Source organism: Falco naumanni, chromosome 1 (genome assembly GCF_017639655.2).
Source record: "Falco naumanni isolate bFalNau1 chromosome 1, bFalNau1.pat, whole genome shotgun sequence".
In the NCBI taxonomy this organism is placed as follows: Eukaryota; Metazoa; Chordata; class Aves; order Falconiformes; family Falconidae; genus Falco; species Falco naumanni.
In genome coordinates this window covers 113,669,582-113,693,942 of record NC_054054.1, presented here as the reverse complement: position 1 = coordinate 113,693,942, position 24,361 = coordinate 113,669,582, and the positions used below count along the sequence as shown (strand labels likewise).

General features: G+C 51.1%; 1 protein-coding gene across 4 annotated transcripts in view; it reads right to left on the bottom strand.

Moving 5' to 3' along the window:
- The window catches only part of MGAT5B (alpha-1,6-mannosylglycoprotein 6-beta-N-acetylglucosaminyltransferase B), a 70,645-nt gene that overhangs the window by 15,297 nt on the left and 30,987 nt on the right, over nucleotides 1–24,361 (bottom strand). For all 4 annotated transcript variants that reach the window (XM_040579516.1, XM_040579535.1, XM_040579506.1 and 1 more), the window contains 8 exons: nucleotides 18,102–18,214; nucleotides 16,696–16,769; nucleotides 15,044–15,214; nucleotides 14,044–14,208; nucleotides 13,198–13,367; nucleotides 2,488–2,619; nucleotides 1,438–1,571; nucleotides 592–722 (listed from right to left, as the gene is read on the bottom strand). In XM_040579516.1, coding sequence (XP_040435450.1) covers nucleotides 592–722; nucleotides 1,438–1,571; nucleotides 2,488–2,619; nucleotides 13,198–13,367; nucleotides 14,044–14,208; nucleotides 15,044–15,214; nucleotides 16,696–16,769; nucleotides 18,102–18,214 — 1,090 coding nt within the window. The remainder of the gene's footprint in view (nucleotides 1–591; nucleotides 723–1,437; nucleotides 1,572–2,487; nucleotides 2,620–13,197; nucleotides 13,368–14,043; nucleotides 14,209–15,043; nucleotides 15,215–16,695; nucleotides 16,770–18,101; nucleotides 18,215–24,361) is intronic.

Genomic DNA, 24,361 nt, shown 5'->3' with positions numbered 1-24,361 from the left:
AAATCAAGAGACAGTGAGAATTAGTTCCTTTTTTCAAGCCCTGGAAGGAAAAGCTGCTGGCTAGCTCTGGATAAGATGGTTGGGGGAGTATACACATCCCCTGGCTGCTACAGGAGATGCAGGGGAGATGTTTGGGGGGGTATTGCCCCCATGCAGCTGCCCACCCCTCTCCCTGAGGTGCTACAGGTGGGGGCAGGCAGGGGACAGCACAACCCCTTTCACAGGGCACTTGAAAGCAGAGAGAAACCAACTCCCATCACATCACAGGAAATCATCTAATCATTATAATTAATTAGATACAATCATTGCTATGAAATCCTCGGTCTAAGCAGCCTGTGGGGAGGAAGCATCGCCTAGAGCAAAGAGCAGGGGCCGGGGTCTCACCACCCTCTACCCCGTTTGCTCAGAGGCACTGGACATGTCACATCATGGCAGCAGCCTCAGCTTCCCCTCCATGAACAGGGCAAGGATGCTTCTCTGCAAACGCACTGAGATCTGCACCGTAAAAACTGGGGTAAGAGCCTCACAGCTCTGCCCAGGACTGCCCCTGCCCACCCGGGGGGGGCTCCCCGCAGTGCCGAGGACACCCACCTTCCAGATGCTGGCCTCCTTCCCGTACACCACCGCCATGCTGCTCACTTTGTTGGATTTGATGAATTGCCTCTCTGTCTCGTTGAGCTCCTCCGACACGAAGCCCATGAAGGAGTTGTCGGGGGTGTGAGCTGCGGACACCAAGGGGAGAAGACACGTGGCTGGACGGATGTTTTCTGGAACCTCAGCAGGGTTGAGGCCGCAGCCCCACTGCAGCGCGGGGGCTGAGATGAGCCCGGCTCCAGATCCTTGCTGGAGCTTGGAGGAAAAATGACATGAATCCCTATACAAGCAGCTCATAAAATACAGGCTTTGGAACTCGCTCAAGCTACTCCTTAAAAAGTAAAGCATTTTTAAGGCTCTAAATGGGCTTTATCCAGCCAGGAAAAAGCAGCCTTTGAGTCACCCAGCGCCCAGTGGGTCACCAAGCTCCTTTCAGACAAGCACATCTCCGTTTCCAAGCCACGTGCCGAATCAGTGAGCTGCCTCTCACCTTCAGAACCCCAGCTGAAATAAAGCCAGGCTTTGCAACCAAAACCACCCCACGACTCCCCTCCCAGGGGCTGGAAGCTCCTGGCTGTATCCTGTGTTCGGCCCTGACTGTGCTGGAGCCAGCAACCCATCGCAGAGGAGGGAGGGTCTCCCTCTTGGATCATTTCTATAGCCCAGAAAACGGCCAAACAGATTTGGGAGCTCCTTGCAGGCAGCGAGCAGGCAGGGGAAGCAGGAGCGGAGCCAGGGAGGATGGCACTGCCTGTGCATCACCTCCCGAAGGAGGTCAGACCAGCTTCTGCGGTGCCTCTGAGCCCCTGAAACTGCACCGCTGTGCCCCCATCCCCCACTCACGGAACATGGTCATGAACTGGGTGGGCTGCAGGTTCCAGTAGCCCCAGTTGGTGCGGTAGCCACGCAGCGTGGCGTACTCCTCGTGATTGTACGCTGGCTCTGTCCCAAAGGTATCGATGACCCGGACACGGCACCTGGGAGAGGAGACAGGACACGAGGACCTTGGTTTGAGAAAGTCCCGCTGCCAGGGACATCTGGTGTCCCCAGGCAGCTCATCCTTTGCCTGTTCCCCGAGCAGAGCATGCAGGAACATCCCAGGCAGCCCTTCCTGACCCACCGCTCCCCCCTGTAACTAGCAATTCCCCCTCGCAGGCCTTTCATCTCCCTGACCGTCTGGAGAATGATGCATCTCCTGAAGACTTGTTAATGCTTTTCCCAATATCCCGGGAATGCTGAGGCAGGCATTACCAGCACAAGACTGAGGAGAGAAGGGGAGCATCAAGCAAGAGAAGAGCAAAACAAGTGGAATGCGAGAGCAAATGCATTTATAATAAAAGCAATAACATCGCTTGTCATTTTTCTCTCTAATAAAATTGTGTAGGATAGTGGAATAGATGGGAGAAAACATAATAAATAGCAGGACCATCAGCACTAAATTAAATCACATATTTTCCTGGCTGGTGATGTACCAGGGGATGATGACATTTGTCTTGATGCTGAAGGAGCCAGGGATGGGGCTTGTAAATACAGAAGGCTCGCGCTTTCCTCCGTGGTGTGGCCACCCCTGTCTGCACGCTGCAGGCACAGTTCTTGGAAGCGCACACACACTGCAGGCACATGCAGGGTTTTGGTTGTTTTTTTCCCCCAATTCAATCTGTTCTAATGAAGTTTTATCTTAAACACGTGAGGCTCCGGAGCAAGCAGACCGCCTCGTGCTGCAGCAGCAGGGGACACAGAAAGGCATCAGCTGGCAAAGCCAGGCAAAAATCAAAGGTGCAATCAAAGGGTTCGACTCCTTGGATGTGGGGGCTATCCTTCGTGGTCATTAGCATTAGTCTTTGCTTGCTAATTAATGAAATTGAGAGTAGAGACAGGAGCGACTTTGCTTACCTGTATTTCTTAAAGGAGAGCCCCATGTGCTGCTTCATCTGTTGGAGGCCGTGGTAGTCAGTGTAAATCAGGTCGAAAGGCAAAGGATTGGTCAAGGGGCAGTTTCCCCGTCCTGGAGGCACCCCTAAGTGACTGGGGAGAAGCAGGAGGGATCAGACCCCCAGTCCCATGAAAGCCTTGCAACACAAACACTCCTTTCCCTGCCAGGTGTTGAACAGGGGCCATCAACCAGCTCCCTAGTTGATAGAGAGAGAGGCAAAGGATTCTCCTCTCCCCAGTCTTTATTTCCTGGGCCGAAATTCTGAGATTTTGGGGAGTCCTCGTCCCTCCCCACCTTTGCACCTGCTCCAGCCAAGTTCCTGCTCCTCCCGTGTGGATGATGAGGTTTGTGCACAGCATTCTCAGCCCGGCTCACCAGCATCTCATTCAACAACACACACTCCCCTGGACTTCTCTTGTGGCAGACACCAGATTTCATTTGCTTTCATTGCAATCACATTGGTGACAGACTCGTAAAGCCACATCTTTCCCCTCCTCCCTGCCTGCAAGGCTCCCAGCTTAGCCTAAATCTCCCTGTTCCCAGCCCCATGTCCCTCCCAGCCCATGCACCATTTCTCTTACTCCAGTCCTTACAGGTACCCACCACATCCCCAAGCATCCTCAGCTTCTCTTTGACTCTGGCAGCGCCACCTGTCCTTGGATGTTGTGCGTGCTTCTTTAACATTTCTCACTTTTTGCCCCATTTATGAAACAGTTCAATAAAGCTGGGGCAGCGGGACCCTGGGTCTCAGTGGGTTTTCAGCTAGCTTCTTACAACAGTACTTGGTCCCTCTTCCCTCCTCCAGCAGATAAAATGCATTATGAAAATCCAGATAAACTAGGACTGCAATCTCTTTATCAAGATCATCAGTTACCTTGCTGCCAGGGTGATAGGTGATTAATCTGGCATGATACGAGGCTGGTAAACCTGAGGCATGTCTCCTTCCATTTTCAATTACCTCTGTGAACTGATGAATCCCTCTCTCCAAAGCTGTTCCACTAAGTGTACCATTGATGTCAGCCTGACAGCCCATCTGCTTGTCTGGACCATGTTTCCTCCTTCTCAGAAAAAAACCTGTGACACCTTCCAGCTTCAGCAGGCTTCTCAAATATCCTTGTTACATGTACTTGTGATTTCTGAGTGCCAGTTTGATCAGAAATACAAATGATCCACCCCTCACTTTCAATGCTCTTGCATTTTTTTTTCCTCCTAAAGAAAATAATTTCTCATCCTCACCCTCATAATCCCACTCACACCCAAAGAGCAACAGCAACATCCTCACAGAAAACCGAAATGCTGAGCTGATTTGGTCTGCCCGGGCTCTGCCCCACTCCCACCAGTCGCCTTGTTTCGTTCTCAGTCCTTCTAACAGGGCTGAGGAACTTCTGTTTTATTTTGCAAGTCTGAGCTCAGACAGTGTGAAATCTCACTCTCAGTTCCTGCCTGCCAAGATGTCTGTCTTTGTTTTCTTCTGGGCTCTTCACTTACTCCTAGCACCTATGTGGAAATGGGAATTTATCCCAGCCATCCCCCTAAGTGTTTTCCCTTTTCTAAGGAATAAAAGATCCAGCCAGATTTTACATGCTCAGGCTTTGAAGCTTTCCCTCTTTGTGACCTCTCTCACTGGATCACCCAGTTTCTCTGCATTTTCCCTTCCGAACCTGAGAATCCTCTTTCCAGCCCTACCTGGCTTTTATCTGTTGCTCAGCTGAAGCTCACATGGACCCACAGCCCAGGGGTCCATCCTCTGAGAAGCACTGCCAGAAGGTCCTCACCCCTTCCCCGACCTACGACAATGCACAGCGTTTCATCTGTGGATGTCGTGGTGACTTGCAGAGGAAACTGATGGCTCCCGCAGCCGGGGAACAGCCAAGCGATACAGTTATCACAAGCATATCACAAGCTCTCCGATCTCTCACTGATCTTCACCGGCGTCATCAGAAGGGGTCATATGCAGCCAGTGAAACTGGTTAGCCGTTATAGATATGATAAAGGGCTCTTGGTCTCCCCCTGGCCACATCTTCCTCTTCTCATATGGCTCGCAAGCCCTTGAGCGTTAGGCACCAAGATCCTTCTTCCAGCCCCATCCCAACCTGAGACCAGTGAAAGGTGATCCCAAAATCCTGACCATGACTGTGACTCCAGGGAGCAAGGAAACATAGAACCACATTGCTCGCCAAAGCCAGGAAAACCACAGATTTTTTAATTTAAGGCGAAGAGCTGCACTTGCAGCTGCTTCATTGCTCTTGTCACAAGGAATATAAGCATCAGCACAGGGCAGCCCGGCCGGGTCAGCCGCAGGGGAAACAGGTTGCAATTTTACCACTTTTCTGCACAATTTTACATGACATGGCTGATTGGGAAGATGGCAGGAATAGAAAGGCTCTCACTTCCAACAGCCACCTCAGTATGATAAAAAGGACAACAAGGAGACCCACCCCTCCTGGGAAGGCTGAAGGGGAAATTTTAAGCCAGTAAAAAAACCCCAGAATTTTACAGAGATGCAATACTAAATATCGCATTTGCTCGCATACATGCTGTTCCTTCCTCTGTCATCAGCCAAATGGCAATGCTGATTTACACCAACCTGGCACTGCAGCGCGGCAACTCAAGTGATCCATAAACCTTGTATTTATCTAAAAATCCCCAGACCCCACTCTTCTTGCAGCACACCCCATCCTCTAGCTGGTACATATCGCACAAGCTGCTGCATCACAAAATCGTCCATAATTTTAAAAAGCCCTGGCCAAGCTTGACAAGGGGCTGGGGGAGACAGCAGGGAGTGTACCTCACACTGAAGCCTCCAACAAACTCTCCACCAGTTAGGCAGGGCAGGTCTGGCTTCCCCCACCTGCCCTCATCACCACAACCTGCCACACGTCCCCTCTCTGGGTGCTCGGGACTTGCCACATCCATTTGTACTCCCAGCGCCAAGGCTGTGAGGCTGGAATAGATCTAAAAGCAGGGCTGGTGTCTTTGAAGCAGAGCATCTCTCTCATTTACCCCCCTTCTCCTTCCTAAAAGCTTTATAACCACTGCTTTTAATATTCCAATCACGGAAATCTGGGCTGCACCTCCGAGGTGGGGGGGGATTTCTTTTTTACATGCCTCCTTATTTAAACATTCTTTATTCAAGCTTTCATCATTTGCCAGTTAAGTCAACTAATTTTCTACTAAACCCAATTTCACTCATGGTTGGAGCGAAGTTTCCCTGATTTTTCCTCGTGCCATGTACTATTAATGGCACTTGAAATTACGCAAATAAAATTGATGAGCGCAAATGCCTTCTCCTCAGCCAGCACAGCTGAGAGATTTGTTTTTGAAAACCGCTTGATCCCTGCTCCTGGAGAAACCTTCCCTCCCAGACCAGCCAAGGATGGCGACCAGCTCGTGTCCCGGCTCAGCACCTCCAGAGCCCCGCAGGTGACCCGGAGACTTGTCCCATCCCGACATCCAGGATTAGTGCATCGGCTCAGCCCTCACTCCTCTCTGGGAGAGAGCAGCCGAAGCAGCTTCAATCCAAGCGGATGCAAGTGCCGAGCTTGCCTCTCGGCCAGCCGCCTCCACCAGCTGCACCTACTCCAGAATAAATCTATAGCAGCTTCTTGTCCTGCTATTTTCCCCTTATAGGTACTTTAATCAACAAGGGGATGCATCCCCTTCCTAAGCATGGTGCAGGCTCTATGAAATCAAATAACTGTGGGGTTATCTTTACATCCCATTGACCTATTTTCAAATTAACCCAATGTTTCCTTCCACATTACCACTCCTGGGGCTGAAAAGTCCAGCACTAAATGGACCTCATGGGCATCTGCTGGCAGGCTGGGCCAACAGCCTATAATATATTTAATTGCATCTTCTCTGCCCCCATCTGCTGTCATCAGCAAGGCAGACTGCAGCAGGGAAAATGGAGGAGGGCTTCTGTCCTTTCTGCTCCCTCGGCTTTTCCCTGTCTACAAATGCCCAACAAGCACAGGACCATTATCTGGTGGATGAAAGGTGCCGGAGCCAGGCTCTTGGGGGTCTGTGATGAGCCCATCATGAGCAATTTGAAGTGCAAATTGGAGCCCATGAGATGAACGACCCCCTGCCTGGCCTCTGCTCCCAGCTCTTCCTCCTGCTAGAAGGGACATGACAACCTCAAAAGTGAGGTTTTTCAAGCAATTGCAGCATGCTTTTTAAGCTACACATGGTTTTACTTTTGCAACATGCATCTGGTCTGTTTCTCTGGCCCATCATCGATCCCGTGTGACACAGCACTACCCATCTGGGGGGTGAGGTTCAGCAATCAATTTATTTATTTACAAGGTTCAACAAGACTGTTTTCTCATCATGGAAGGATGCAGCACTTGCTGGAAACCTTTGCAGCATGTCCCTAGAAGACACCTAATGCTGAGATTTTGCTGCTCATTTGAGCAACAGCAGCTCCAGTGGGTCCAGGCAGGGCTCTGCTGGGAGATCCCCAGGAAGGCATTTTTTCTGGGCTGCAAAGATAATCCATGAGGAGTGAAGACTGCTGGAGGCTTTGCATCTTGTAAGAGGACTGAAAGCCAGAAATGGGGAGTCAACAGTCCTGCAGGGCTGGAGGGGGGGGGTTTATCCAGGGGCTCCCAGCTGGACCATCTCTGGGTGTGATGGAAACTCCACCCTCCCCGACCTCACCAACCCAGAGGGGCTCTGGCCCCCCCCCCCCGCAGGGAGGATTGAGCCTCCCCCGATGCCAGGCGTAACCTCCTCTCACCTCTATAAATTACCCAACAATTAAGAAGGTTATGATAACATTTATGTGACAATGCAAGTTTTCTGCAATGGCAAAGAACTCAGTGAGCAAGTTGTCATTTGGCTACAAAATAAACATATTTCATGAAGGAGTGCAATTTAACAGCTCAGTAATTCCTGCTAATTTATGCACCTTCCTCTCCTACAAAATGAAGCCCTCAAAGGTAGAAGAAATCCCCCTCTGCCGCTCCTCACCACAGCCGGGTGGCTCATCCCCATTCCTCATGTAGCTGCTACCAGCAAAGCTCCGAGCCACCTCCTCGGAGGTGCCAGGAAGCTGCTGTAATTACGGGGAGCAGCTTTCGCAGTCTCGTTTCGATGTACCTGGCTTTTCACTGCGGAGCTGCGTGGCTGTAACTCTGCAAGCAGCTGTAGCCGGCTGAAGAGAGGAGGAGCGGGGGAGGTGCTGGGACCCACCATCCTCCAGCAAGAGCTGCCCTCCCGGCCAAGCAAAGTCAGACTTGGAGATGCACAGGAGGGTGCCAGAGCAAGCAGCTCTTTCTGGTCAGAAATTCAGCAAATAATGAAGAAACTTCCTGGGAAAGGGATATAAATACTGGGACTCCTCCAGGGAGCAGCAGAAGCTGAACACTCAGGTGCTTGTGGTGCCTGCGCAGATGAGCTGTCCTCTCCAGTCCCAACTGCTCCAGCAGCTCAAAAGGGAGGGACAGTTTTAGCCAAATCTTCACGAGTACCACTACAGCAGAGCCGATTTCTGCCCACTGACATCCTGGACCCATGCCTAACCCATCACCTAAGATACGTCTGCTGGAAATGTGTCCTGATTAAACTACAGACTGGAGAATCCAGTAAGGCTTAGACATACAGTGGTGTGTCCAGCATTTGTGTAACCTCTTGGTTCAGTCTTCATCGTCTCTGTCTTTGCAAGGGCTTGCAGCAGTCGAGCACCCACAATAGGGGGCATCATCTTCAGCTCCCACCAAGACCTGTAACCAAATGTCCAGCTTTTCCAAAGCCCGCAACATCCCATACACACCTTATCTCAGCACAAAGATCAAAGCCTGACCAGAAAAAGAACAACTCAATAGCCCTGACAGCTTACAGAAACACTCACTCAAATAATGAGAACATCGGATGCTGCATTAGAGGCTGAGGTTTCCTCCTCACCAGTGCAGAGCTAATAAATCCCACAGCCATGCCACGCAGCTCCATCAGGACCACACACAACTTGCCACTTCTGGCTGTTTCCACAAGCAATTCCTGGCTCGCCCACACAACGGCAGGACTGTATTTGCCAGCTGGCGAGGGAAGGTGAAGCCTGGAGCCTGGGCATTGTGCAGGTTTTCATGTGAACAGATGCAAGACAGAAAGATGGGGTTTACCTGCCAGGAAATAATTAGAAATGTCTTCGTCTGGACATCGTGTTTGCATTTGAATGGCCCTTTTTGCAGCCTGAATACACCTTGGTGACTGTGGAAAGCGCAGGAAAATACCAGTTACAATTACGTGCTAGGCAATGAGAGCGGTGGCAGTGGGAGGTGAGCCTTGTCCTGCCGTGGTGCTGACCCCACCGCAGCCCATCCAAGCCACCTCGGCACACAGAGGGTGGCTCGTTGCCCAAACCACACACTGGCCACGGCTACTGCTCAGCAGGGAAAGGGCTGCCAGCATGGGATCCAAGCATGTGCTTAATTTTAAGTGCTTTGCCAACGCCAGTATTAGAAATCCAGAGCTTAACACTGGAGCAATTAAGCTCCAAGAACACTTTGTAAACCCTGACCCCACAAGGCATCAAATCCTGTTTTCTTCGACTTTCTGTCTTGCCTTACGAGCAGTTAATTTCAAGGGGACCATTGCAAAAAGCATCTTTCAGCATCTCCAAGATCAATACGCCCCACAGTTCCAGCAGCTCACAGCACCGCACCCCCATCTCCCTGAGCCTTAGCCATGCAAAAGCAGCCAGAGATGCCGACATCACCATTCCCAGGACCTAAGGATGGGGGTAGGAGCTGGAGGTCCCAGCAGCGCCCATTGTGCCCGTTTTCCTGGGGGGAAAGGCTGAGCACATCCCTTCCTGCCTGACCCTGGGGCATGGGTGCTCCAGAGGAAGAGGCTCAGATTATTGCAGTTTTTGCACGGGCACAGACATCACTCCGAAGTGCTGCTTGTAATTTTCCAGCATCTACTCATAAGCTGCCTGATCAACAACCCAGCTCAGGTCTTTCAGGCACTTCCCACTCCTCCCCTACAAGCAACACACATGCACACCGGCCTCAATTCTCACTTCCCTGCAAGCACATTTTGGCTACCAAAGCAGCACAAAAGGTCTTCAGCAAGAATAGCGTTTGCATCCGGATTTGGAATGTTTCTTCCCTCCCTGCTTCAAGACAGGGCTCAAAATGCTGCTGGGTCCCTCCGTTGCTGCTACACACCCAGCACAAACTCTGGATGGGAAACAGCTCCTGATTCCCTGCTCCAGCTCCATACTTCACTTCCCTCCCCAGGAGCTGCACATGCCCAGCGGTACTTTGCACCAGCCACCAGATAACTCCATGTTTCACCCCTTGCCTCTCAAGATGCATCAGAAGAAGATCCCAAATTCACCAGGAAATGCAGAAGAGAACAAACATCTGCACTCCATTCAACTAGAGGAGGAAAATTAGCCTCTAATAGGACACGGCAGTGGAATTCACAGGTCTTTAAGGACTACAGAGGGCAAAAATAGCTGGATAAGCTAGCCCTGGAACACCAGGGCTCAGCTCGGCGCCTTCCATCTCACACCTTGCAGAGGCATTTGGACAGTGCCTCGCTGAGCCGTGGAGCAAGCCTGCAGATCCCCAGAGCTCCTTGGCTTCACTCCCGATTAACACTGGTCCCCCAAACTGGGGCAGGAACCATTTAACACCCCCACTATTCACCACTTCGCAGCTGCTTCTCTCCCCGCCGCAGCTGCTGGCAGGGAGAGGTGCCCAGCACACACGGTCACTCTCCCAACTTGTTTTCACCCCCAGTCCTCCAGCACCAGTTTTTTGGACCAGGGTACTTACTTTCCCTCCTTGTTTGCCCAGTCTCCAGCATTTCAGGGCCAATCCTGATGACTGCCTCCAGGCACTGCTGCACTGCAATCAATATAGATGCTAATAATGAACAGTTCTCAGATAACTACTGTGTACGAAGGCAAACCTTCCAGTGATCCCTTGCCAATGATGAATACACATCGAAAAACCATCTCCGAAATTTGAAGAGACAAAAAACAAACCAGGCGAGAGGTTATTTTGTGCTGAATAATTTACACATGCCAGCCTTTGCTCTGTGAAGGCCGTGCTGGGCAGGAGCAGCTACAGCTCCAAGTCATGAGAGGAGCAGGGGGTGCCAAGGGAAAATAAACAAGAAGCAGACTCAACATTGCACATTGCCGGAGCAAAATATCCCCAAACCTACCCCAAGACTGGTGCCTGCCCTGCTGCAAGCTCAGCCAGAGACACCTGGTATGGGAGAGGACAAATTTAGCCCCAGTCTACAGCGGAGCAAAGCTTTGCTGCTTCAGGAGGTTGCACAGGGGCAGGAGGGATAAGAAAGTACTTGGCCCTTCCATGGCAACACAGCTTTAGCTTTGCTTCATCCCCCAGGCCAGCTCCAGCCCCTCGCACATCCCCCAGCTTCACTCTGGGTACCAACCCCTGCCCAAAGCTGCAGCTACAGGTAAAGTCCCCTCCAGACTTTAATGAAGAACCCAAGATTAACTGCTAGCACAACCCAGGATTAAATACACACGTTCTGCTAAACCTCCCACTTGCTCGTGGTCAGGCAAAGGCTTATCTCAACATTCCTTGGAGCCACCGCTGATGCTGCACCAGCCCGATGACAGGGACATTGCTGAGAGATCTGCAAGTACCGAGCGGGACTGCTGGGACCGCTCAGTCCTCCTCTCAGGGGGGACCTCTGCTTCCCCTCTGACACCCGCACTAACCCATCTCCTGACTGAGCTGCAGAAAGGTCCCAGTGAATACTTGGGCTTGGTCTCCAAAGGGACAGAAGGGACCCAGCTACAGCCCCGGCTCCTGCCCTCACCCCAGCCCCATCCAGATGGAAGTGGGCCCACGGTGTGGGTGTTCAGCATTTCAAATGCCATCAAAGCCAGGCACAGGACATGCACATGGGGAGGTGGGAGTGGTTTCTATCACTGGGACAGAGAGAAGTACAAGATGCGCAGCCCCAGCCCAGCTTGCTCAACTCGCTCCCATCACAGCTACGAAGGGGAAGGGATGGACTGCTGTCCCAGGCATCCCAGGGGACACAACTAAATCCACATCAGAAAAGGAGGCCTCACCACTACCAGCTGATGTTGAAGCTCCTGCACTTCTGAGAAACGCGAAATACTACAGGCAGCAATGCAGCTCTCCCCAGAGTCACTCACAGAGGGAAACACACTGCAAAGTCCCCCTAAGACTCAATTGGCTCCTGCCCCTCCTTAAACGACCACTGTGAGGCTCTTCATTAAAAAACACAAACAAGAACCACACAACAACACAACCCTCCCAGCCATTAACTTCTTTCATCCTTGAGTACACGGATATTATTTAGCACGTCAATTTAGCTCAGCACGCCACGCGGAGATCACCATGATGCATGCCCGCCTCTCTGAGAAGCTGCTGCCTTTTGCATTAGGACCAGGATTATTTTTTTGAGTTAATTAGTTGGGAGCTAATTCCGTTCATTAATTCTGAATGCCGCAGGGGCTGGGTTGTTTTTTTTGTTGTTGTTTTCTTTCCAGGATTGTTGGGTTTTTTCACTCCCTTTTCAGCACAGCTCATTATGGGGCCAATGCTATCTTAGCATCACCCAAAACCTGCCCAGTCCCCAAGGCAGCTTCAGGTTTTTCTCCATTTATAACCCATCCTGATTTGCATTTTCCCTGGCACTTGTCCTCCACTTGAGATGTCTCACAGGAGGTGAGAAAACCTTGTGGGTTACAGGAGGCAGCAGCATCAGCCCAGTAATAACAGAACTGCATCAGCAGAGAGGAACGCAGCACAGTTATCCTCTCCCTCTTACTTTTTCCATCTATTGGTCCCTCTTGGAGACAGAGTCCTGTCTAGACACACTTGTAGGGTGTCTTGGTGTAGCTCTTGGCACACTCTCACCCTGCATCGCCCCATACTCCACAGCAGAAAAAAACCCACCCCTCTGTGGGAAGTGCCCCAGCAGCAGCAGATTCCCCCGCAAGACCCCAAGCCACCACCAGCACCTCCTGAGGGGGGACTCCTTGGTGGCTGCCACCCCCCTGCAAGGGACACAGGTTATTTTTGGCAGCCACCCCAGCTGCCTGCCTTGCAGCGGGGCAGGAAGGGAGGGAGGGAAGGAAGGAAGGAAGGAAGAGAGCACAGCTGCTGCTCAAACAACACCGGCAAAGCCATGGGGGTTGAACACAGCCACACACGGTGGGAAGATCCAGCAACCTGCAGGACACCTGCATCCTGCAGCCACATGGCCACCAGCCCTGCAGACAGCACCCCTGGGGAATGGAGGGGTGAAAGGGAGCCTTTCCCATACCCAGCTCTAGGCAGGCGTCAGGGAACACAGGTGATGCTGTGTGCTGACAGCAAGGGACTAACGCTGCTCAGATCCAGCGCTGGGAACCAAGGGCAGAGCCCTGTCCCAGACACCTCCACATCAGCCCCGTGCAAAGCCCTGCTGACAAAGCCTTACTTTGCAACAGTCCTTCCCACCTTCCTGGGATGCAGAAGGGATGGGATTGACCCTAGCCATGATGCTGGTGGTCTGCTGCCCGAGACACAGGTTGAGGAAAAGCCACCACCCAGCCTTTGCAGACCTCATGCTCTCATGCAAGACCTCGATGCAATCCACAGACGTGCAGGGAGCAACCCTCTTGGGGGGGAACCACACACCCATAGCACCACAGCACCCACCTCTGCAGCTCCTTCAGGGAGACGGTGACCCTCAAGCTGTGTCCCAGGAGAAAGAGGGCAGCCAGGATGTCAGCCCACTGCACCATCTCGCCCAGCGGGCCCCCCTTCAGCACCCGTGGGCTGAAAACATCCCCCGACTCCTCCGTCAGGAAGCCGATATGGATCAAGATCTGGAGAGACAAGAAGAGGGGTCAGCGCTGGGATGGGTGGCACTGGGGGAAAGGGACAATTTGGGTTTTCCAGCCTAAAATGACTTATAGTCCCTGATTCTCTCCAGCTCCTTTTGCACACTGTAGTTACTCAGAGAAATCAGTCGGGTGTAAAGACAAGTGATCTATGTCCAATTAGCAAAGACCCAATAGTCACGAGTTTACCAGTTCCCATCGACTGGCGCTCTGTATCTTGAGACCAGGTTCACGTTCCTGATGCACATCACAGTGCGTCCCACGGACTGCAGCCAGATGTCCCGGCACACAGAGACCGAAGCGTAGGGCACCACAAAAACACCGACGGGCGGGCCAGCAACCTTGGCACCTCCCTCGAGGAGACGTGCCAGACTCCGCACCCACCACTGCTGGCTGGCTGCCGGCTGGACACTGACTCCCACCCACCAGGACCCCTCTCCAAAATTCACTCCACTTGTTCAGCAACACCAGAACTGCGACATCCCAAATGCATGCAGAGTCGTGTCTATGGACCACAGGCTGACTCTGCAGACCTATGTGCTTCCATAAATGAATTTTCCTCCCAGCTCACTCACGTCCCAGCTGTCTCCACTCCCTGTATTGCCAAAGGCTCAGCTTTTTCATCTCCACACCACAACCCCATTGTAAAATTTGCTCGTACGTGTTTCTGGTCCCTCTGCCGGCCCTTCAGCTTCTGCTCAAGGCGCCGAGCCGCCCGCAGCCACTGCTGCGCCAAGTGCCGGATCCTCTTCTTCATGAAGCTGAGGGACTCCTTGCCCGTGCCGATCAGCTCCAGGAGGTGAGCCAAGTCGCTCCGGAAAGCTGCCTAGGAAAGGAGCATGCTCTACATTTTGAGTGTGGGAAAAGCAGCTGCCAGAGGAGCCCCTGGGTTGCCAAGGGGGCTGGCAGAGGTTTGCCCACCGTAGCTGAGGTGCTTCGGGTTTTGCTGGGTGGACAGCTTCCCCTGGCGCCACCAGACTTGACACCAGAGCTCCTCCACTTCATGCACCAAATCCCAGGGGCCCCGTTGGACCCAGAGCATCTCATGACTTCCCGGATTCCTCAGCACAGCACAGATATGGACTTGTTGGAGCGGGCCCAGAGGAGGCCACAAAAATGGTCAGAGGGATGGAGCAGGGACGTCCTGCCGTGAGGACAGGCTGAGAGTTGGGGCTGTTCAGGCTGGAGAAGAGACGGCTCCGGGGAGACCTTACTGCAGCCTTTCGGTGCTTAAAGGGGGCTTATCAGAAAGATGGGGACAGGCTTGGGCTTGTAGCGATAGGACGAGGGGGAATGGTTTTAAACTGAAAGAGGGTAAATTCAGACTAGATACAAGGGAGAACTTTTTTATGCTGAGGGTGGTGAAGCTCTGGCACAAGTTGCCCAGAGAGGTGGGAGGTGCCCCATCCCTGGCAGTGTCCAAGGTCAGGTTGGATGGGGTCTGAGCACCCTGGGCTGGTGGGGGGTGTCCCTGCCCAGGGCAGGGGGTTGGATTAGGTGGCCTTTGAAAGTCCCTTCCAACCCAAACCATTCTGTGACTCTCTGAAAACCCTCAAGAGGCATCATGGCCCTGCTGGCTCTGTGCACATTTATCTGCAGCAGCCTTGCAGCCGTCCCCCCCAAGCCCCCTGAGGCCAGCGGACACAGGCTGCCCACCTTACCTGTGCCCGAGGCAGTGGCTGGGGCGAAGGCAGAGCTGCCGTCCGGTTTCGCCACGGCAGGGGAGGGCAGAACCACTCGACTTCGCTGAGGTAGATGAGGAATGAGCACTCGGTGCCGTCCACGCCAAAAAACGCATAGCAGGGGTCAGAGGTCCACCTGGCCCTCATCCACTGCGGGGGGGCAAAGAAACACACGGGGCTCGTCCTCTGGCCGTGAGGGGACACGGCAGCCCTGCAAGCTGCCCCTGCTATGGGCAGTCTCTGTTCCCCACCACCTCCCTCTAGCTGGGAGCTAGAAATGAAGGGCAGAGGGTGGATGAAGGGCTGCAAACCAGCACGCACCCAGTGCCCATGCCGTGGTGCCTCCAGGGCACATGGGGCACAGGCAGAGAGAGCAGGGTCTGCTGGGGGCTCCCTGGGTTTCTAACACTGGTTCCTGGGGGCTCCCTGGGTTTCTAACACTGGTTCCAGCACCAACACGTGCCTTCCCCAGGAGCAGAGCCATTAATCCTTAGAAAATTATATACCACAGGGTTTTCTTCTGGTTAACTTTGCTGGGGAGCAAGCTGAGCTGCTGATCTCATCACCTGGGGCACAGCAGGGCAAGGAGACAGATGTGCCAGCGGCCCCCCCAGGAATGATTTCACATGATGGAGAATAACCAGTGACCAGAGCAGTGATTTATCATCCACCGCAACGGCTCTTGCCAGCCTCTTCCTAATTCAACTACAAAAACAAATCTACTCAGGAGACAGGTCACTGAGCCCAATATGTAAAACACAGCAATCACCCGGACAGGAGATCGAATTACAGCCTTCCACAATTAAATTACATTATGAATTTACTCAAATTGTGGAAGGAAAGGATGCCTAGCACCAGGGGAAGAAGAAAACACAATCCCTCGGTATCATTTTAATATACACTTCAACATCTTTTCAGGGGGACCTGGCCCTGCAGAAGACTGAGCTTGAAGAAGGAGGCTGGGACAGGGAGGGAAAGAGGGTGATGCTTTTAATTAGTTCATGTAAATATGCTCTCTGACAAAGCAATCATGCTCCAGGCCGAATGCCAGGCTGCATTCAGGTGTAAAGAGCAGGCTGGGTCAGGCAGGACATCCTATTTGAGATGAAGGTCCTGGCCAGCTTAACAAGATGCTCTTCTGTGCAGTGCTGAAATTATTCCCCAGACACTAGCTAACCAGATATGTAAAGATGATGTGACAGTGCCTTCTCCTCACCATGCTTCTGTCATTAAACTGCAGGCAGAGGTGGTCTCGCAGAGCTGATTCTGCTGCTGCCTGCGTAACTGGGTACCATGGCTTCAGTGCTTCAAATGACTAAATATGAAGGTTTACACCTTATTACTGGGGGAAAACAGTTACACTCGTATAGCAACGGCTCCCAGAGGAGGTCAGACACCTCCCTTGTGTTTTCTCCTTGCAGCACAGCCATGCTTTGCTTTCTGTGTCTTTGGCTCTGCTCCTCCTTCTGCAATGGGCCATACCTTTCCCATTTTAAAGCAGTTTTATTCTGGAAAGCATCCCCCTCCCCACTGCCCTTCCCAGTGTAACCCCAGGGTCGTTGCTCTGTGCTCTTCCCAGCAGGTTCCACCCCAGGTCCAGACCTTCTCCCAGACCGGGAACTCTGACTCACCTCCACTTTCCCAGCGCAGTCAGGGTACTTGGGGTCCCTGGGCACCTCGCACTGGTCCCTCCTGCCTTCCCCCACTGCAGAAAGACAATTGGGATATGGGGAGAGCCAGGACGTGCCAGTGGAGCAGCTAGAAATGTGGGGAGGTGAGGGGTCTGCTCATGGGCACCTCGGCTGGACCAGCAGACAGACCCATCCCACTTGATGGACCACAATACCAAGATGTGAAGTGTCTTCCCCGAGGTCAGGAAGGAAACAGGAAAACCCCCAGCCCTGTTTCAATGCCAAGAGCACATTCCCTTTTCCCAGACTGCAGCACGTCTCTTTATAGCACCTCTCCACTGCTCTCAGCCTGGTCCAGACCCCAGGTCCCACCTATCCATGCTCCTATTAATCATCCATAAGCAGGCTCCAGTATCTAAGGAAGCACTTGACAGCCTTTACACTGTAAACCTGCAATAAAAAATTGTCCTGCTGAGCTGTTAAGAGGTAACTCAGCCCACAGGGTCAGTCCTGGAATAAGGCACAAAAGTGGCTGAAAAGGTAATAGGATCTTTTCTCCTTCTGTGGTTAGATTAATAAAAGACACCACCCCTCTTATAAGCCCTCCTTTGCCTGTAACTGAAAACACGTGAGGAGGAAGAGGCAACAAAAGCATCTTCTACTTGATGATGCCAGCCCAAACCCTAAGAACAATGCAGCCATGTGGAGAAACATCTGGAGAGCCCAGCTGCCCTCCCAGCACTGCTGGAGTGGGATGGGAACGACTCTCCTGACGCTGGATCCCAGCCCCTGGACTTTGGATTCAAACTACCACATTTTTCTATCCAGGTGTTTGTGCTGGCAGTATTCCTCCTCTTTAATACTGCATTTAATTCTGTGGCATTTGTTTCTGACAGCAATTCAGATTTGTCACCATTCCTCCCCCTTGCATGCATGAGTTTCCCAGGTCTTGCTCCTCTGCAGATTTATCTCCCCCGCTCTCGAGTCGTCCTGGGCCAAATGACTTGATGCTTTTAGGAGAACATTACTGCTGTCAGAGACCACAGAGGCTGGTTCCCCATCTAGCCTCCATTTCCAGCCTTCCTGGCTGTAACAACAAGGTGAAAGTCCTGGAAACCTCTGAGAAGGCTCAGACCACACTCAGGACCTCCTCTCTCTCAAAACAATGGTGTGACCGTGTGCAGCATCCACACGGAGCAGGACACAAACAGCCCTAGCAGGTCTGCTGAAGAGCATCAGGTGTCCTACTTAGCCCTGCAGTCAGGAGTGATGGGTAACCTCAGATCAGCATCCATCACCCTGCATTTTTACCAAATTTTTCATGGTAGGCTTGGCTGGATCTCCCTATTGCAACTGCATAACACGTAGGAGGTTTGGAGCACAGGGACCCCCCCAGGGACTCTCACCTTTCCCGTTCAGGAGGCTGTTCCGGAGAATCTGGTCTACTTTTATTGCAATGTCTGAGACGTTTTGAGCTATAGCTTGAATCCTCTCCATCAACCCGGCTGCTGGTGGGAACCTGGGAAAAAAACCAAATTGACTCTGAAAACTTGATGTCTCCCAGTGGTGACACTCAGGGGTGGCTATGGCAAACTGGTCATCCTTGGAAGCTGCCTGCAGGTTGAACTTAGCTCCGGGATGCAACATGGGAACACCTGGTCCAGTATGTATGAGACAAAGAAGCCAGTGCCTTCCAAGGTTTGACTATAAACCTGCATAAATCAGTATTCTGCCATTTTTCACAGCATGCTGATAAACACGGGTTCATCTGTGCATTTTACACAGGGAAATATTAAATAGGCTGGAAAAAATTGTTTTTCTTATTTCAGATACGCTGCGTTTGAAAAAGCTCTGCTGTGATTATTGGCATTGCGGTGCATGTAGGAAGCCGTGCTGGGAATAAAAGGGAGAAAAAAAACAAAAATACAGAGAAAAGAAAGCAAAACCAGAGGAGGGATGAGGAAGCTTATGGGCCTGGAGCAGGCTGCAGAGAGATGCAAAATATGCAGGACATGCAGGTGGCCTGAGCCAGTCCATCCAGCAAAGATTTAGGCGAGCGGATTTCCAGGTCCTGCGGCGAGGAGCAGCAGCAAGGGCTGTGCAGGGACAGGGTGCTGGGGCAAGCATCAGCAGCTCTGCATGAGCCGGGGTTGAGCTGGGTGTCGCAGCCCCAGCAGAGCCTGCAAGCACCTTCGCACCACAGCCTGAGATCAGATTCCAGCGGTTTGAATAGCTGTGTATGCTGTCTATCGAATTAAACCTTGCAATCAATACCGTCCTGGGTAAACAGCACCATTAAACTCATCTACATAACACACTGTGTAGATGGAGTGACAGAGCACTGTAAAGGGCCGGGTGTCAATTAAAACCTGGTGTAATATATAAAAGGGCAAGAGAACTCCATCCATCAGCAGTGGTGCCCTGCCAGGCCTGACAAGCAGCAAGCTCTCCACCTGCAACGCCTCGCCTGCCGTTCCCACTGCAAACAACCACCATGTCTCGATGAGCGCAGTTATTGCAATAAATAATTTCCCCTTCTGCAGCATCTGGGTCATAAGTTTTTTCCTCCTGCTGCTGCTGAGATCATTGTAATACAAGGAAATGTCATAAGCAGTGAGCAAAACCAAAAGGGCTACCTTGAATACTCTTGGCACAAAAAATATGTGCTGATGTCAGGTCCTTCCCGGTGAAGTTTTATATTTGTTCTCCAGCAGATCAGTGAACCTGAAGGCTAGGATTTAAAATACCTCTGTCCTCAAGGCTAAAAAAATCCTAGTTTTATGAACCAATACTGCTTCGGTTGTTGATTTAAAGTCCATTCGCTAGCAGCAAGCAGCCCACATTTTTCCTTCTGGCATGGTTTATGACCATCAATATTCAGCCTGCGTACCTCCACAGGGAGCCACATATCTTAGGCTTTTAAGAAATAGTAATTAAATGCAGAGGACACCATTGCCCCCGAGTAACTTTCAACCTTTGCAGAGAATAAACCCCAGGTATCCTGCCAGCTACTGTAACCGCTGCAGCAGGGACGCTGCTCCCGAGGCCCTGGTAAAATATGGGCACAAAATTGAACTGCAATAAGCTCTGCTTGTCAGCATAACTCCGAGGAGATAAAACGTTCCTGGTCTGAGGGCTGCACAGCCCAACCAGCCCTGAAAGCTTGCACCCCCCTATGTCTGCAATGCTTTTTCCGCCAGCAAGCAGCCATCAGATGATGCAGGTGATGTGCAGCAGCTCAGCAAACAGGGAACAGCTGGGATGGGCAGTTTAGGAGCAAACATCACAAGGACGCAGCGAATTTAGAGCCAGCAAGCCCAACCTCCTGCTCCAGCAACAGGAAAGGAATGTTGGCTTGGTAGAGATGCTCCTTGGGTTTTTCCATCACTCGTGGCAAGGAGCAAGGATGACCACAGCCACGGCAGCCCCACTCCCATGCTTCAGAGCACCTACATTAGCCCATGATCCAGCTCCTGCTTCCTCCCAGAAGCTATCCCAATTCTCACTCAGGTCCATACCCTCTCCCAAACGCCCAAGTAATTAGGTGAATGTCAAAAGTCAACAGCAGCCTCAGTCCCCATCTCCTCTCTCATGACCTCCAGAGCTCGGCTCAGCCAGGGCTGAGCACCCATGGAACATGTTCAAACAAAAATCAGGATTGTTATCCTAAATAAATGGTTTTCTTCTAAGCTCAGCCTTGCAGCCAGCCTAAGTCCTGCCGGAGCTCCAGCCACAGCAGCAGTTTCCACTGGGTGATGGACCTGGCCCAGCATCTATGCCAGCTTGCCCAGCTCTTGTAAGCTACAGCTGCTGCCCAGACACAAAGATTTCAACTCAGAGCCCTCTGGTTAACACGTATGTTCCACCATCACACTCGGGCAGCTCCAGCTCTCACAAACAAGACAGCCACGTTGTACGGGCTCTGCAAGGCTTTCCCTGAGGGTTACTACAAAGTGATGCAAAAAAACATCCACTGTGGTTCTTGGCATGTATTAAGAAGATAGAAAAAGGTAGAAAACGTCCCCCCAATATAAGAACCAGGCTCAGATCTCCCACCGCTTGCCTGCTCATCACATTCACATGTCAAATTACTTTCCTCCAAATCCCCGTGGCTTTGAGTGAGGGATTTCATGCTCAGGGTGAAGAGCTACGCTCCCACATTGGGAGCACTGATGGGCCCTGGTGGCAGCACTAACACGGCAGCACTGAGTCGGCTGCCTGGGTGTTTTTTTCTGCTGGGCAACAAGGCTATCACTTGAGCAGCAAATTTCATTTAATGTATTAAAAAGATGACAAGAAGGTTAAGCATAAGTTACATCACCTATCATTACAACGATTTGTCACCTGGGCAGAGGACAAGAAAATAAGACATTTAAAGCAAAACCTCAAACGCAAAAAGGTTTTCTGTAGCTCATCAGAATTTGATGCTTTATTCTTAGTAACTGGAAACACCAGGAAAGACAAGGTAAATGGCTTATTCTGCTCAGTGGCAGCTAAGCAGAAGGGGAATATCCCACTGCCTGTCTCCATCCGAACTGGGATGCCAGCACCACTTCCACCTGCCCAGCAGAAAGAACTCGCTTCCAGTGCTAACACTACCACTGCACAGGTAGCAGTGGTGGGCTTTTTTTTTTTTTCTTTCCTTGTTGCTTTTTACATTTTTCTATAGCAACAATATAAACGCCACAAAAATGCACTGGGGCTGTGCCAGCCATTGAAACTACGGTAAATTACTATGGGTTTTCTAGAACGAATTTTTCCCTGGGACCTTAAAATCGTTTACTACAGCAAATACAGTACTTTTACTTCTAACCATCAATATTGATTTCATCTTTATTATTTTCAGATTTATAATTCCCCATGTTGATTAAGATTCAGATCACACAGTGCCTTATAATGCACTGTATACAGTATTCATCTCGTCTCAAAAACTGCTATTAAGATGTATCTTTCCCCACTGGCAGATCATTTGCCATATAATATAGCCAGAGGTTGAGTTTTCCTTTACTTTTTTATGCATTAATTTGGTTCACTTCACTTTGTCTCTTGTCCCCAACCCCGCAGCAGCAGCTCAGGTTCAGCCTGTTTATCCCTTTACAAGGCACTGTATTTTTATTGCCTTTTATAAAAGTGGCATTACGAAAAGATGAATCTCTTTCTATTTGTGTGTTGTCTTCATAATACAAGCTCTAAACATATTTGCTTGCTCATCCGATATTTCTTGCTATTAACTGGTGAAAGCAGTGACTTTGGGAAGACCAATACAGATGGAGAAAAGCAGATGTTTTGAAGATAATACATCAATAAATGCACCATTCGCACAGAGCAGTTAACCAAAGGATTTCAGCTTGCTCATTACAATGTCTGTGCTACCATTTGCCTCTTTAAAGATACTATTTTTTTAATTTTTTCCCCCCTCAAAGACTCAAGGCAGAGCAGAAAGCAGCTGGGAAGGGCGACAGGGGTTGGTGCTGGGCTCTCGCTGCTTCCCCCTGACATCCAGCCCCATGACAGCCTTGCTCTCCAGCGCAGGGAGCTGAAATCCCAGAGGCAGCACTGATGGATAACCCTTTCTGGCAATAGGAACAGGGCTTTTCCCATCCTCCTGGCTCCTGTTGCAGCTTTTGAAGTGCTACCCATTAAGATAGCTGGGGTACCTCCTGGAGAAATGAGCACCTAGGGCATCTCCAATGGGTCACCCCAGGGGCTCAGGCTCCTCTCTCCCCATCCATCCATCCACCCATCGCCTTGGTGGGACGAGCTCGGAGCCACCCAACAGCCGAGGGGTCCCCAGGGATGTGGGGAAAAGCCCTCATCCAGGCGCTAGATAACTAAAAAAGGTAATTCAGTTATCCAAGAAGACAGAACAATTAAGAGCTTTGCTCCTCTGGAGTAAGATAATCCAAGTAAACCTCATCGATGCTGGAGGTAAAATTTGGGGGGGGGGAGATCCAGGCCATCATGCACATCTCTGCACGCTCTCCGAGGTGGCTTGCATCCAAAAAACTGGGAGCCAGGGCTGCCCACAGACACAAAGGGATTACTGGGTGGCTGATCCTCTCCCTAAAATGTGGGTCATGGTCCCCTGACACCGATGGTCCTAACAGGGGGTGCAGAGGGAGAGGCAGCAGTGGCTGGGCAGGTGTCCACTCATGAGACTCAGCTGTGTGTTTTGTGTTTATTTGACTTGTAATCCTGACTTTAATCTTCATAACTCTGGTGCTGGAGCTATTACCCTAAGCTTGGATAAACAGCCTTGGCTTGGTTTGAGCTGGTGGTCCATGCAGGGGAGGGGCAGCACACGGGGTGCTGTGATAGCGAGTGCAGGGAGGGTCCCGTGCCCTGCTCCACCCAGGCAAGGCGCAGACAACCAGGGAGCAGAGAAAAAGCCCAAAGCCCTGGTTGCTATCAGCTTGGCAGAAATTTATAGCAACATTAGGGGGGCAAAAAAAGTGCTGGGGCTGAAGCACAGGACTCTGCTTTTCTACCGCCAGCACTGGCTCTGCCAGGTCATTCAGCTGCTCAGCGCCTTTCCTGACATCAAACAAGGACAGCGATGCTGTACCCAGCTTTGCAATCTCCCCAAGGGACATGTACACGAAGGCCCCTGCCTAATAAGTCGGTTTATTCTTCACAGGCAGCTCCAGCCAGTCAATAATATGGATATTGACAAAAAAAATGGATAAAAATTTTAAAATAAATAAAAATATTTTTTAAAATATCACAGAATAGAATATTATTTCTATCTGTATATGCAATCTTTTCCAGTACACCTCAGAGCTGAGACAAACAGCTCAGTCTCCTCTCCATCAACACCTGAATAAAGACCAGAGCTCACTCTGGCTGCATTTGTGCTCGCTGGGAATTCACCTGGGGCAAATATCCCAGAGAAAGCATCTGGGGACTAGAACGTTCCTTGGAAACTCACATGAAGCAAATACCAGGTGATGCACGGGCAGAGCCCTGCCTGAACTCCCCCAAATCAAGTTGCATAATAAATCACGCCATAAATACCGGAGTATTTAACTCACTGAAGTTACTTCCATGTATTTTAATTTCAGTTTACTGTGGGTGACGTTTCTCACACAAATGCATTTAGAGGACCAGACCCTGAGACCTGACCAAAGCCCACAGCTGCACATCCCTGGGAAGGATGCTGCCACTTTAGCAAGCTAGCAATAAGTTTCAGGAAAAAAATGATGAAAAAAACAACTTTCCAAAGCCAGTATCTCACTGACACAGGGAAAACTTGCCAGCAAAGTATAACCAAGATCATTAATTAAAATATTTTATGAACGTTACAAAGGGCTCTGAGATCCTTCCCAAGCAGAACACAGGGGCAAAGCCACAATCCCAAACCTTCGCTTCCTTCCCGTCTCCCAGAGCAGAACCGAGCCGAGCCATACACCTGGGCAGCAGCACGTTTTATTTATGTGAACAGAATTCACAGACAGGGGGGTCACAGGATCATCGCTTTGATGTATGTCGATCATCACTTGATTGGGGCATAAATCAGATCTATTTGTCTACATGCTTGTGTAGCCTGATACAGGCTGCGAGAAATGCCTTTGGTGAGCCGTGAAGACGTTGCCAGTCTCGGCTAGGAGGGACCTTCTCAAACGTGGGACTAAAAATACCCAGTTTTGATCATGGATCCCTGGGGCAG